Source organism: Panicum virgatum, chromosome 4N (genome assembly GCF_016808335.1).
Source record: "Panicum virgatum strain AP13 chromosome 4N, P.virgatum_v5, whole genome shotgun sequence".
NCBI classification, from domain to species: Eukaryota; Viridiplantae; Streptophyta; class Magnoliopsida; order Poales; family Poaceae; genus Panicum; species Panicum virgatum.
In genome coordinates, this window is record NC_053148.1 from 45253517 (window position 1) to 45268861 (window position 15345).

At 45.3% G+C, this 15345-nt stretch overlaps 3 protein-coding genes across 3 annotated transcripts; 1 reads left to right on the plus strand and 2 right to left on the minus strand.

Annotated features, from left to right (window-relative positions):
• Window positions 1–332: 332 nt before the first annotated feature.
• On the plus strand, window positions 333–2345 carry LOC120671582 (14 kDa zinc-binding protein-like). The gene is made up of 6 exons (XM_039951954.1): window positions 333–427; window positions 523–582; window positions 1360–1446; window positions 1529–1676; window positions 1761–1878; window positions 1986–2345. The coding sequence occupies exons 1-6, from the start codon at window positions 372–374 to the stop codon at window positions 2051–2053; spliced, it is 537 nt and encodes a 178-aa protein (XP_039807888.1). The 5' UTR covers window positions 333–371; the 3' UTR covers window positions 2054–2345.
• A 1708-nt stretch (window positions 2346–4053) lies between these two features.
• On the minus strand, window positions 4054–7232 carry LOC120671580 (phosphoglycerate kinase, cytosolic-like). The gene is made up of 7 exons (XM_039951952.1): window positions 7072–7232; window positions 6761–6967; window positions 5822–5899; window positions 5453–5713; window positions 4975–5292; window positions 4530–4688; window positions 4054–4447 (listed from the first exon to the last, which is right to left on the minus strand). The coding sequence occupies exons 2-7, from the start codon at window positions 6953–6955 to the stop codon at window positions 4253–4255; spliced, it is 1206 nt and encodes a 401-aa protein (XP_039807886.1). The 5' UTR covers window positions 6956–6967; window positions 7072–7232; the 3' UTR covers window positions 4054–4252.
• Window positions 7233–8684: 1452 nt separating this feature from the next.
• On the minus strand, window positions 8685–10802 carry LOC120671581 (BTB/POZ and MATH domain-containing protein 1-like). The gene has a single exon (XM_039951953.1). The coding sequence runs from the start codon at window positions 10133–10135 to the stop codon at window positions 9062–9064; it is 1074 nt and encodes a 357-aa protein (XP_039807887.1). The 5' UTR covers window positions 10136–10802; the 3' UTR covers window positions 8685–9061.
• Between the last annotated feature and the right edge of the window lie 4543 nt (window positions 10803–15345).

A 15345-nucleotide genomic window follows, 5' to 3' on the forward strand; every position in this document is an offset into this window, starting at 1 on the left:
ACAAGTATCGTTTTGTGCTGATGGGTTTATGGCGAGTGGGGTAACCGCCATGACGGCGGCGCGACGAGAGGCAGGTGCCCTTAACCCTGGTGGGCCGTGGGCGAGGACAGCGCGGTGGCGTAGTGTGCTGCAACGGCAGCCGTGCGCGTGAAAGAGGCTTGCCGGTATAGATAGAGGGATGATGATTGGTGGGCTGCGAAGTGGTTTGGGCTTTTGGGCCCAGCTCGAGAGAGAGATTCATGAATCCAATGGTCCAGCAGCGCTGGAGCCCAAAGCAGGCCCACACAAGCACAACCGGTCACCGGCTCAGCGCGGAGCCTGCCTGAGAGCAGCTGCACGGGCGCCCCCACCATTCCCCAGCTCTGCCTCCAATGGCGACGAGGGCGGCGGCAGCCACGCTCACGGCAGCGACGTCCTCTCTCCTCAGGTAAGCTCTCCGATTCGACCCTCCTACTCTACTCTCGAGCAGTAATCGCATCCGGTCCGGTCCGATCCAACGGGTTCTTCTCCCTCTTGTTACAGGCGCTCTGCCTCGCTGCGGCCGCAGGGTCTCCGGGTCCCCCGCCGCGTGCCTCCCCGAAGGTGAGGTAAATTCGTTTTGGAATTAGGGCTGTTCGTGTTGCGAGGCTCAGCTTCTTGACATGTGCTGCGAGATGCTCCTTTTGGATTTGGGTGGTCATGGCCAACCGGCTGCTGCAGCCTGCATCTACCTGCTTGCTGATAACTTCCTATTGGCTATTAGGGTCTCATCATAATCTCCCTTCACTGCTTGGTTGCTGATGAAAGATTTGCTTGGTTCTACGATAATTTCTAGGACAACCGTGGTTAGAGTTTTTTTAGTATTAACATTGGATGGCACTTTAAACACTCGATTTGTGTCTAGAGACACTCACGCATACTTAGACATGGACAGTGCAAGTTAACAACTGAACATTGCCATATATGCGTTGAAAGTTTCAGGTTTAGTAAGCAGTGAAGAGTGAACTAAAATCTATGTATGGCCTACGCAATGCAATATTTGAAATGGATTCCTTTCATAAACTTTAGTGCTAGACCAACATCCAGGAGGTTAATCAACGAGTACGAGTTGGGATTTGTTTCTAGGATACGTTGCAAGTATAGCAAGGAAGGGCTGATAACCTGTGTTATCATTTCCACATAAACTTCAACAATGGTCATTGTGGAATCCCAGTTTGTTATAGTGGCAATACAAACTCTTGTGCAAATTTATTGAGTTTAAAGTTTCACCCAGGTCCCTGGCATGGCTGCGAACTGTTATAATTTCAGTCTTTGATCATCTTGAGTTTCTACTGATTTTAAATCCTTTCATTTCTGATATGTTTCTCCCTGCTACTCTAGATTTGTGCGCCACATTGCTTCATCAACAAATGAGGAAGCTGCTGCCAGAGCAGCTGCTGCCACTGCTGATACTGGAGGACCAACCATGTAGATATCATACTCTTGCTCACATTACTATTTTAAATTATGTTCGTGGCACTGAATATTCACTTTTATTTACTTTTCTCAGTTTTGACAAGATCATCTCTAAGGAGATTCCTGCAAGCGTTGTCTATGAAGATGACAAAGTCTTAGCATTTAGAGATATTAATCCACAAGCCCCTGTGCACGTTCTGATCATCCCAAAAGTGAGAGATGGACTAACTGGACTATCCAAGGTATGCAATTTTGTTGAAACAAATGGTGGTTCAATCTGCAAAACATTGCATCATAAATCTTATGGCAGTATCCTGTGTTCTTAGGCTGAACCAAGGCATGCTGAGATTCTGGGCCAGCTTTTTTACGCAGCGAAAGTAGTCGCTGAGAAGGAAGGTTTGGCAAATGGGTATCGTGTCGTCATAAACAATGGAGCTGAAGGATGTAAGCACCCCATGGGCAACCTTCATTCCGTATAATTCTGTCTGTTTCTTCTCTCCAAATATTTCCATTTTCTTGCTAATGGTGTACTATCATTTATCTGTCCACAGGTCAATCTGTCTATCATTTGCACTTACATGTACTCGGTGGAAGGCAGATGAAGTGGCCTGCTGGTTAAATTACAGAGTGGGACATATTTGCTTTATTTTGTATCCCTCTTTCTGAATTTACTGGTTGTCACAGTTGTTGCAAAAAGAGAACGAGGGATGTACAACTATCTGCCCCTGTGATGACCCCGTTTGAGAACTCATCTTTGTGGTTTCTGAACTTTAGCAGCAGATTCTGTTAGAACATTAAACAGCTTTAGGATTATCGTGGCGATCCCCATCAGTTGCCCGTATTTCTATGGATGTAAGCATAGGACAAAGCTTCCTCAACAGCTAAGTGTGGACCGAGATTGTTCATTCTTCTGTCTGGTGTGATAGGAGCTGGATCCAAAATCCAAATAAAGGGCTTAATCTCCATTTTATACAACTAAACCGAAGAGCCATAAGCCTACGCCCATAGATGCACATTCAGAGCATCATATTTAGCTGCAGTCCCTTGTGATATTTAGAAGGCGAATAGGTGATGTAATTGATCCCAAAATTTTACTGTCCAAGAAAATTGTTGATATGATTCACAAACCTAACAGACATACACTTGACCGGCACATATGATGAGGTCATGATTGATCGGAAGTGCAACAACCTCTAATCCGGCAAGAACAGTGACTGCTCATAATTCTTGACAGCTCTTTTAATAAGCAAAACAAAAGTGTCATTGGGTGGTTAGGCCATCATCATCACTCTAATGGAATTATCGCGTACTAAACACCAAATTTTCAAGTCAAGCACAGCCCGTTTCCAGTGTCAAGGTACATCTCACCTGACCATTCCACATGCTGGATGATGCTAACATTTACCCAGATCATGACATCATGTTCGTCTGGAAGAGAGAGGAGGCACTTCTGTTGAAAGATTGAATTCTGACGAGACGGTTAGTTGCAATGAGTGGTCTCGATAACAGATGGTGCCGAGACGCAACAGAGCAGAGACGCATACGGGTACGCGCGGAGTTGCAGCGAGGACGACAGTGCTTGGGGGCAAAAGGCAAAACGGCAGCGTCACGAGGGGTGGTGGTCACGCGAGGGACCGTGCAGACATCCTCCGGCGCTCAACAAACCTCCGTGCGCGGCTCGCGCGGTCGTGCTCTCCTTTGCCTTTCGCGCACGCCAAAGCTATCGCTGCTGGCGGCTCTCCTCTTCCGCTTGCTCTCCTCCTCGTATGGGCGTCCGGAATCCGGGTGGGGAAGAAGAACACTTTGTTTGCTGGTGTGAGAGGTTGAAGCTGCCAGCATGATCTGGCTGCTCAATCGCCGGGCCCTGAACTATGAAGTGTCTGGAGATGCTTCACCAGATCATGTTGTAGCTTCACCCTCTCGCAACCAGCAAGTTGGAGCGTCTCGTGTGGAAGCTGTCAGTTAAGTTTCTTCACCGGTCTGTCATGTGATGGTTCAATCTTCAAGATGCTAGTATGTTCAGTTCATGTTCCCTCTCATGCACAGTTTGTGTTTTTGAGCTAGTTGTCTGGTAGTATTTTGGGCATTTGTTACTTTTTCAGATAGGCGTTAGAGTTAGCTGACAAGTTTGCATACTTCTACTGTAGTAAACAAAGCTTATAGCTTACATATTTCTAATATGATCAAAACTACCAGAAAAGTTCTTTAAAAAGAACTACCAGAAAAAGGAACAAGAAACGTGTACCACCTATGTTCTTTGCACTATGATTCTTTTTGTTCAATTGATTATTAGACTTCTACCGAACTTCGCTATTCTGGATATATTTTTAAATACAAGCTAATCTCATCACTCGAAAAAATTCGACCTCTTTCATCCACAATTTAAGTATCTCTAGTGTTTAAAATTTGTGCACAAATATAATTGTCACCCGAAATTATTCCACCTCGGTCAAAGATACCTTATTAAATTAGTACCACTGTACCACCGATCACTTTCAGATAACGTTTCACTCACAAAAATTAAACCACTCGCAAATTAACTTAAGTGGAATCACAAGTATGGCTGACATCCAGAGTCCAAACCAACAACAATCACCGCATGAGAATAGAAACACAGGATAACCATCGCAAGGGGCACACGGCAAAGTAGAGCACATCCATAGCATGTACGTTTGTTCCTGGCACAACTCTGATAGTGTCATGCCCGCGCAAGTCAAATTTATTCGCTTATCATCTAGCAAAAACTCAAAAAGAGAAGCCTATATCGAAGTCCTAGACGGCAAACGAGGACTTGCATTTACACCACCGCAGTATCAGCCTACGCGTCGTCAAGAGCAAGGACACCTGGGAGGGTCTTGCCTTCCAGCAGCTCCAGACTCGCACCACCGCCTGTGGAGATGTGGCTCATCTTGTCAGCTAACCCGGCCTTCTCGACGGCAGCAACGGAGTCCCCACCTCCAATGATGGTTGTCGCACCTTTCGCAGTGATATCAGCCAACTTCTTGGCAATAGCCTGTACAAAGAGCACTACATTTAGCGAAATCAAAAACAAAAATCAGCGAGCCAAATTAAGTACAAATGCAGGTATTACACACATCAGTGCCAGCAGCAAACTTCTCAAACTCAAAAACTCCCATAGGACCATTCCAGATGACAGTCTTGGTGGTGTCCAACGTCTCACTGAAAGTCTTGATAGAATCAGGGCCAATATCGAGACCCATCCAACCGTCAGGGATAGAAGATGCAGGAACAATCTGCAGATGGCACAAGGTTGGCATTAGTATAGAATGGCTGGAGAACTATTACAATTTTAATCTCTGTACATGATGTTTTGCTAATTTTTGCACCTACCAGGCAACTTGACATACACTACGACACTGCCACTTAATCACTCAAATTTAAGAACCATGCCTATGTAGTGTTGCAAAGGCATGTATCACTTTTTTGTCGTAGCAGTTTATACGTTATTTAGATCAGTTGCTACACACGACAGATTCAGGTGAAATTCTACAGATCAACATACATATTTTAGGAGCATACCTTGCTCTCAGCATTTGCTTCAAACTTGTCAGCAACTACAACATCAGTGGGAAGCAAGAGGGAGACGCCCTTTGACTTAGCCTTTTCGATAAGTGAGGTTGCCAATTCAAGCTTGTCTTCCTCAACAAGAGATTTTCCTACAGCATGTCCCTGAGCCTTATAAAATGTGAAGATCATGCCACCACCAAGGATGAGGATGTCAACCTTCGCCAATAGAGATTCGATCACTCCAATCTTCGTCGACACCTTTGATCCACCAACAATTGCAGCAAACGGCTTCTTCGGGTTGGCAACAGCGCCAACAAGATAGTCAAGTTCCTAGATAGTGAGAGCTCTTAGTTAAAAGCGAAAAACTATATTGCCAAAAGCTTTCAAGAAAATTAAATGTCAGATTACTGGGCATCGTCAGCAGCTTGCAATGGAGTAAATTAGTATCAAGAAACACAAGACATGGACTAATTTTAACTTTAACACGTACCTTCTGCATGAGGAAGCCAGCAACAGCAGGCTTCAAATACTTGGTAACTCCCTCTGTTGAAGCATGGGCTCTGTGTGCAGTGCCAAAGGCATCATTTACATAGAGATCAGCAACAGATGCCAGCTTCTTGGCAAACTCAGGGTCGTTCTTCTCTTCCTCCTTGTAGAACCTAATGTTTTCTAAAAGCAGAACACCTCCATCTGGTAAAGAAGCAGCCAACTTCTGAACTTCCTCACCAATGCAGTCATTGGCCATAACAACCTATATCAATGTATATAAGCAAATATAGGGAATATAAGATGAGTTATCATTCCAACATGTTATAACATGTAAAAAAATAAACATGAGTTATCTTTTTATAAGGCATACATTAACTCCAAGGAGCTCAGACAAGCGTGGGACAAGAGGCTTCAAGCTGTACTTGGGAGTGACACCTTTTGGACGTCCCTGAAAAAACAACAGTGAATCAGTGAATGGAGTTTAATGAAGAGAGATAATTAAGCAATGTTTAGACTAAAAACCAATAGGGAGGGGCAAACATTTGTCCAAAACATGAAGTATATTTATCTGATATCCTTTTTAGTTTATAACTGGATTATCCTAGAATTGAAATTTATATCATGTTGCTAGCTGGTGTCTGGTCCACTGGTATGGTATGGTATCCATGTCTTGGCTTACAACCATGATTCAAGTACCATTTGGTACAGTTAGTGTAGATTTATTGTTGGTTTCCAGGATTCAAATATGTAATATCTTGGTTACTGTAGATAGGCAACGGCAGAATGAAAAAAGCAAGTCCACTATAAAAGGCTTTACAGTTGACACTAATCAAACTGAAGACCGCAAACCAGAATGTTACATAGATGGCTTTAAATTTGGATTAGTTTAAGACAATTACCAAGAAATTTATAAAACAAATATATGATTAATCAAATGGGCTTATCCAATTCAAAAGATGAAGTCTTGCACCATGCGTCAGTATCAGCTGAAGTTACCCCTTTCTCAGTGAAACACTGAAACCTGCCTGACTACTACTGCCACCAAAATTAGAAATAAATTTCAAGTTATCACCTTTTCACTGATGAGTAGCGACAAATTTGGCACATAAATAAAGTTCAGTACAAGCAAGCCAACCTTTCACTTCATGAATAACTGGTATTGATACAACCTTGCACAGAACTAGATCAGCAATGCTATAGTATACCCAATCGCCCAAAAGGAGCATCGAATCCCACACCCTCGAACACGAATTCGCCAAAAGCAACCTTTAGGAATTAAGATACACAAATCGAAGAAACCGCTGCTCACCAGATGGCTGGCCAGGATGACCTTGGCGCCCTTCTCCATCAGGAACTTGATGGTGGGCACGGACGCGCGGATGCGGGTGTCGTCGGTGATCTTCTGGCTGTCGTCCAGCGGCACGTTGAGGTCGGCGCGGAGGAAAACCTTCTTCCCCTTCAGATCCGCCTCCGACAGGGTGCCCACGCTCCTCTTGGTCGCCATCCTCCCTACACCCTGCGCCAAATCCGATTCCGCAGGTCACGAAAACGACCGTCCCACGACACCAGGCAGGCACCGACTGAACTGCAGTGATCGGGAGGAAGAAGAGAGGCGCCTACCAGGAAGAAGCTGATCGGATTATTCGGGGAGGAATGATTTGGTTGCGAGGTGGGAAGAAGAACCGAAGGTCCGAAGCGCTTTGGAGTTTGGATTCGAGGAAGGCACGGGAAGGTGCTCAGCTTTCTTTGTAGGGCGTTGTGGCCTGCGGGAGAGGCTCGCCGACGAATGGGCCCAGGTGTCATCCTTCTAGCACGTGGGCCCCACTGGCCAGCGGCCTCAACGGTTTTGGGTGTGGCCAGCGCACGAGGGTTTTATGCGTGCGGCGCCGCGGGTTTGTACACGCGGGTTAACACGTGGCGGCCTGGGCCTGGCAGGCACATGGACGGCCCAGGTTGATTGGCTCGAAAAGGTGCCCGCGTGTTAACCCGCCCAGGCCCAATTTTTTATTTATTATATATAGCATATATATAAATAAAAGAGAGAATAAGGAGAAGCTTCTGTAATAAGATGCGTGGAAATGGACTTCCTTTATGAGACCTGGAAACTCTTTCTAGATGCTTGAAGAGTCAATTGATTAGCAATAGAAGACTCGAAGCATAAAGGTCAGTTGATTAGTGATAGAGTCAGTTGGCCGAGACGCTTCATGTTCACTGCATTTGCACTGCTTTCCTAACCAGCAGCATCAGTTAGCATTATTCCTAGTATGTCATAATATCCGCCTGAAGATTTTAACTGATGAACCATTTTGTGAACTGAGAATCCCATCTGAATTATGTTGTGAATTGGTTTAAAGATGACTGAACAGTGAACACAACACACTAGCAAACAGTTTTTTTTTTCTGCAAATGTATGCCTGAGATTGATCATACACGGATGATGAGGGACATTGAAAACTGAACACTTGCAAATCTTTTTTTTTTCCTTTTGCTGTAAACTATATGCTGGTTCAGAAATTCAATAGAAGCTTCTTTCATGGCAGACCAAGATGTTCAATAAGGTCGCTTGTTTCATGGGAGGAGAAGCTCGATCAATTCTATGCTGATTCAGAAAGTAGGTGATCGTTTGTGTGATGTTTCCTAATCCAATTTTGGTGCTTGCACAGCTTGTGCCCCAGCCATCACAACACAACATTAGACAATGAGTTTTAGAAGCAGGAGGGCGTGGATCCACAAGAACCAGTCCATGTAGCATTCTACTAATAAGGTAAGGTCCGCTGAAACATGTAAAAGATTCAGTGGACTGATTGAAACTAGCTTGTGGTTTTGACGTGAAAAAGTTGCAGATTCAGCACGCCAGTGTACTCCCAAAGGATTGAAGCTATGCTCGAGCACTTTCTACAACCACATTAGTAATTTTTAACAGGTTGTTCTTCAGGAAAGAGATAAGCTGACGTGTTGTTTGTATCTCTTCTGGTCACTGCAGATGACAAAGCGCTAATGCGCTATTAACGGACTTAAGAGAAAGAGCTCACAGGATGTAAAGGCGCATAAATCAGTGAAGAACTTCCATGATACAGCTTGCTGGGTGACAACTGAAGCCAAAAGGCATGTTTCATTTCGTTTGGCAAAGATGGCTGTCTCCTAATAAACTGGAGTAATCGGAACTGTAACTCTATAAGTTGTCTGTCCTGAAGCAATGCAATAGTCAGTGGACAGGGGGTCATCCCTGGAACTCCAGAAAAACATATTGCTGCAAACCTCGTTTCAGTGACTGCTAAAGAAATAGTGTGGTAATAAAACATCCTCAGTTGGCTGAAACCAAAATGAATTGTGGCTTCAATTGTAGGATCACGAAAATTAATGAGCTGGAAACCAATCACAGGCAGGATGGTAATCTTAAGGACTTGTCACTCGTTTCATTTGCCGGATCATGCATGATAATCCTTATCTCGGTGCTACTGGGTTTTGACTTTTGTGCATAGAGTAGTAGATGAAAAATGGTCAAATGCACATCAAAGTTTTCAGGCGATCATTTCAGCTAAGCTCCAACCACAAACAGAAAACACAAGTACAAAAGCCTTCTTTCTGCCTCCAACAGCACAATGCCCAGCTACTTGTTCCCCTTGACCATGAGCTTCAGAAGTTCAGTCAAAACTGAGGGGCAGCTTGCCTCGAGATGCTTGTACCCTTCAGTTGCAGCGACAGCTTGGAGATTTGCTGGGGCAGCCAAGATGAACTTCATGCACCTGGATTTGAGCTCAGAGCACCCGTGCTGCTCCGCCAAAGCCAATGTGGTCGCAACCGTGTCCACGCTGATGTCCGTGTACACCTTCTCCACACAGATCCTCTTGAGCCTCTCCAATCCATACCGATCTGCCGCTTCAAGAAGATGATGCGCCATCAATGTCGCCTGCTCCCCCTTCTGGTCCAGCACCAGCACCGTGTCGGTGTACACGAAATGGAGCATGGCCCTGAACACCTCCACCTCCATGTCATTGATCTCAACGCACAGCGACGCCTTCTCCTTCATGTCGCCGAAGAGCTCGGCCATGAAAACCGGCGACCTCGCTGCGAGCACTGTCCGGTGTGCCGCGACAGGCTCGCCGGCGACGAGGAACGTGATGTCCGCTCCCATCTGGCTCCGCAGCAGCTCACCGAATTGCTTGTGCAGGTCGGAGGATGGAACGCTGGCCACGGCGTTAGACGCTGCTCCCGCCGCCGCCGCATCCTTGGGTTCGCCGAGCAGGACGTTGATTGCACATTGTACAAGAATGCAGTCATCTTTCACATATAGACGTCTCGATTCCTCCAGTTCCCTCCTTTTGATTAGGAGGACATCGAGGGATTTGTTCTCACAGAACATAGAGGACGAGATCATTTCATCCAGATGATAAGAACCACCCGTTGAGCTCGGATCCATCAGCCGGCAGCTGAAGGACGCGGCCACTCCGCTCGCTACTTTGCTGATCAATCGAACACGGAACATGATCCACTCACTGTTGCTGTAGCAATTATTCGGGTCCTTTACCTTTGGGTGGAATTCGATTCGCCAGTCGTGTCCACCGACGGCGCACACCCTCGACGCGGTGTAGCCTGGCTTCTCCTTGGTCGCGGTGAAGCCGTTGATCTTGAACAGCTGCACGGAGCGCGCGGCCTCCGTGAGGTTCCCTGAGGCGGGAGGCATGGTGGAGCAGCTGCGCCGGAGGACGGAAGATCACGCGAGAAACAGAGATGTCGCGCGGATCGATGCTGGCGCGCCACCGGCCGCCTGCCCGGCTGCTGCCCTGCACCCTTGCCAAAGGCGCCGCGGCGCCGCCGCTTCCCTCCGCTTCCCGATGTCGCCGTCGCCGTTTCCCGTTAGGGTTAGAGAGCGACAGACAAGGGAATGGGGAGCGCCGAGAATAATGGGCCAAAATTCAGAGCGGGCCGAGAAGATCATGATGTATCGATATCCTATTGCCCCGCCTGCTTTCTACTGCTTTCCTGAAAAAAAAAACAGCAAGCCACCTTCCCTTGTCCAAAAACATGGATGATTTCCTATAAAAAAACATGGATGATTTCGCTTAAAGGAAATATGGATGACTGTTAATATTTTATATCTGAAAAGCCTTGTCCTATGATCTAAGGTTATATTTGGATCCTATAACTAAACTTTAGTTCATTAGATTAGATTGTTCAAATAGAGGGATTAAAAGGTGGAGTCACATCCCAACTGACCATTAGTCTATTTATTCTCCAAACCCACCTAATTTGATCTAGTTAAAAAGAGCCAAGCATCCAAAGAATTGCTAGAGTACCTTTCACCCTATCCCACCACGCATATATCAATAGAAATAATAAAATAGACTTTCTCACTGCGTTCGGCAGGCTGGAGCTGGAGGCTGGAGCTGGAATGGTGTGAGAGAAAAACACTGTTACCTGGCTGGAGCCAGAAGCTAGAACTGGAATGATGTGAGAAAGAAATACTATAGGGCTGGAGCACCAGCCGAACACGGTGTCTATGTCTTGCATTTACCTTTTAATTCCAAGGTTCCAACATGATATGGACTAATTTAAAAAAAATGATATGGACTAACTTTAGTCAACCATCTTTTAGTCCGACCAGTCTAAATTTTAATTCTAAACACATCTAGAAAAGGAAAAATTAGATCCATACCATTGAAAGATCCAGTGTTTAGAAAAATACCATCAAAAGATCCAGCTTTAGCAAAATAACATTGAAAGGTTGCTCCGTTATTGATTTCTACCATTTCCGTGAGTTCAACATTAACACCAATTACCTGGCACCTCCCTCTCCCTATGACACCTTAGTCCCACTCGTCATCCCTAACCTCCAGCAAGCATGGAAGGAGGGGGCTGCTTGCACTGATGGAGGCATGAACTTGACGCCTCCCAACAGGAGCAAGCAAGGAGGAGCAGAGATTCTTGGCATGGTAGTTTAGGTGCATCGTATGAAGAGAAGGAAGCAGGAGGTGGCGTAAGCGTATATAACTGCTTCCTGCTAATTTGTGTTCACGGAAAGAGAAAGAAATCAATAGCTATTGACTTGGATTTTGTGAGGTATTTGCTGATTTTCTCTACTGGCTTTCGATTGAAGATGGGGTTACGGTGGACTGAACAGGGAGGAAGGGAAAAAGGCTTGCAGCTTTTGCATCTCGGTGGGAAAAAAATAGAAAGGAATCGGAGGAGAGAAGAAAGAGATTGGTGCTTGGGGGGGGGGGGGGGGGGGGGGGGGGGGGGGGGTTTGGTGCTGCTTGATGCCTGCTTGCTCGCCGAGAGGAGGGACCCACCTTGGCTGTGGGCGACGATGCGCGGAGTTAGCCATGGTGGCCGTGCTGCAAGGGTGAGAGAATTGGGCGTGCTGCAGCCGAGTGCTCTCCGCATTTTTTTTATCAGCAGTTAACGACAAGTTCACGGAGATGGTACAAATCAGTAACGGAGCAACTTTCAATGCTATTTTTTAAAGTTGGATCTTTTAATAGTATTTTTCTAAACTCCGAATCTTCCAGTGGTATGAATCTAAATTTCCCTCTAGAAAAAGTAGCACTAGTACTGGTTGTATGTGTTTAGTTTTAGAGGCTAACCTTTAGACCATGTCACATCAAAAAGAATTTTGATATTTATAAGTATTAAATGAAATCTAATTACAAAACTAACTGCAGAATCATAGGGCTAAACTGCGAGATGAATCTAATGAGGTATATTAATTCATGATTAGTGGATGGTTACTATAGCATCACTGTAGCAAATTGTGGATTAATTAGAATCATTAGATTCGTCTCGCGAATTAGCACTTATCCGTCAGAAAAAGTTTTATAAGCAGATTTGATACCTCTAAATAGTAAAATTCTTTTCGATGTAACAGGGGCTAAAAAAAGCTCCTAGAAACAAACATGATCTAAATGGTACAGGATCTAAATGGTTGGCCCCTTTAGTACCGGCCGTGCCGATCGGTACTAACGTGCCAACTAGAAAAAACAAAAAAAAAATTCAAACCCACGATCATGAGGATTCGAACCCACAACCTTTAATCTCGCGTGTAGTTTTTTTACCATCCAATCTATACATCACATGTGACTAGTGAAGACTAGCTAAGAGATGCATTACTTTTGAAGTAACCGTGGACCATTTAGTACCTGGCTAAGACACCGACCAGCACTAAATGTCATCCTTTAGTACCGGTCAGAGTCATTGATGTAGGAATATGGGGTAGCAGAAACAAAAATTTTCTACCACATAAACCAGGATTACTGTAGTTATAGATCACAGGATTACCACTAGACGCGCGGTTGCGGAACTTCTGTAGCGCGCACTGTTCACCCGCGTGGCATTGTTCACACGCGGGTACTGTAGCACCAAATAGGGTTTTTTGGGCACCCCCCTTCTGTATATATAGTCCCTTAGGTGGGCTGCCTTGGGCCCCACCTTGGGCCCTTTTGGGTCTAAAAGGCCCATTAGTGCACCTAAACCCAGTCTAATTCGGATATCATTCTTATCATGCTTCTTTCCCTTAAGTGTGTGACCCTATGGGCTCACATGCGAATAGACATGGCCCGATTACTCTTACTCGGCCCAATAGTAGACAGTGGCCTCTAGCAAGACATGTCAACTCCTATACGCACACAAAGATCACATCAGACGAGCCGCCACAATATCATATACATGCTGTTCCCTTTGCCTCACGATATTTGGTCCAGCTTAAAGGCGACCACTTTCTCGATCCTGTGATTCGGAATCTTTGGTTAACTCTTAACCCTAGCATGGCCATGCATTTCTTGATCTGAATCACTCGAGGGGCTCAGAGATATCTCTCTTACAGAGAGAGGCAAATCCTATCTTGACCGACTATGTCTCACAGCACGCTTTTTGACAGACCCGAAAGCCACCTTTATAACTATCCTGTTACGGTGTAGCGTTTAATGGCTCCTAAGTAAGTCGATTCACATCTTGAGTACATACGACGATCTCAGGTCTTAGGACACATCGTACATATTGTGTAATGAGAAGTCATCATCTCGTGTTGGGTCAGTTCTGTCTCATGTCTCACATGAACCCACATTATTAGTTTGACATCCCCATGTCCATGACTTGTGAAACGTAGTCAATCAACTAATACATGTGCTAGTCTAATATTCATGTGTGTCCTCACATGAACTCCGACTATGAACATTTTAGAATATCCATACAAGTAAAGAGTTTCACAAATACTTCACATAAACATTAATCAATACAAGATGTCATCCATGGATATTCAAGGAACACTTTGTTAATCATGAATACAAGGAAATATGATTGCCTCTAGGGCATATTTCCAACAGTCTCCCACTTGCACTAGAGTCAATTCAGAATGTATCTAATACCTATTGCTCTTGTGTGCCTCTCATGCTTGGGCTGTGGAAGGGGTTTTGTCAACGGATCTGAAATGTTCAGATCCGTGTGTATTTTGCATATCTTGATCTCACCCCGATCGATGAACTCTCGAATGAGATGAAATCGCCGCATAACGTGTTTACTCTTCTGGTGATTCCTTGGCTCCTTGGCTTGCGCAATGGCTCCACTGTTGTCACAGTAGAGATCCAGCGGGCTAGAGGCATTAGGGAACACACCAAGCTCAATAAGGGACTTCCTTATCCAAACACCTTCCTTCGCAGCTTCCGAAGCTGCGATGTACTCGGCTTCTGTTGTAGAATCGGCCACTGTCTCTTGCTTGGAACTCTTCCAGCTAACCGCACCACTATTTACTTTGAACATGAAACCGGACTGAGACTTTGAATCGTCTTTGTTGGTTTGGAAGCTAGCATCAGTGTAACCAGTTACAACGAGCTCCTCCTCACCTCCATAGACTAGAAACACATCCTTAGTTCTTCTCAAGTAATTGAGGATGTTTTTCACAGCTGTCCAGTGACTCTCACCTAGATCTGACTGGTACCTGCTCGTAACATTTAGAGCATAAGAAGCATCTGGGCAAAATTAGATCCATACCATTGAAAGATCCAGTGTTTAGAAAAATACCATCAAAAGATCCAGCTTTAGCAAAATAACATTGAAAGGTTGCTCCGTTATTGATTTCTACCATTTCCGTGAGTTCAACATTAACACCAATTACCTGGCACCTCCCTCTCCCTATGACACCTTAGTCCCACTCGTCATCCCTAACCTCCAGCAAGCATGGAAGGAGGGGGCTGCTTGCACTGATGGAGGCATGAACTTGACGCCTCCCAACAGGAGCAAGCAAGGAGGAGCAGAGATTCTTGGCATGGTAGTTTAGGTGCATCGTATGAAGAGAAGGAAGCAGGAGGTGGCGTAAGCGTATATAACTGCTTCCTGCTAATTTGTGTTCACGGAAAGAGAAAGAAATCAATAGCTATTGACTTGGATTTTGTGAGGTATTTGCTGATTTTCTCTACTGGCTTTCGATTGAAGATGGGGTTACGGTGGACTGAACAGGGAGGAAGGGAAAAAGGCTTGCAGCTTTTGCATCTCGGTGGGAAAAAAATAGAAAGGAATCGGAGGAGAGAAGAAAGAGATTGGTGCTTGGGGGGGGGGGGTGGGGGGGGGGGGGTTTGGTGCTGCTTGATGCCTGCTTGCTCGCCGAGAGGAGGGACCCACCTTGGCTGTGGGCGACGATGCGCGGAGTTAGCCATGGTGGCCGTGCTGCAAGGGTGAGAGAATTGGGCGTGCTGCAGCCGAGTGCTCTCCGCATTTTTTTTATCAGCAGTTAACGACAAGTTCACGGAGATGGTACAAATCAGTAACGGAGCAACTTTCAATGCTATTTTTTAAAGTTGGATCTTTTAATAGTATTTTTCTAAACTCCGAATCTTCCAGTGGTATGAATCTAAATTTCCCTCTAGAAAAAGTAGCACTAGTACTGGTTGTATGTGTTTAGTTTTA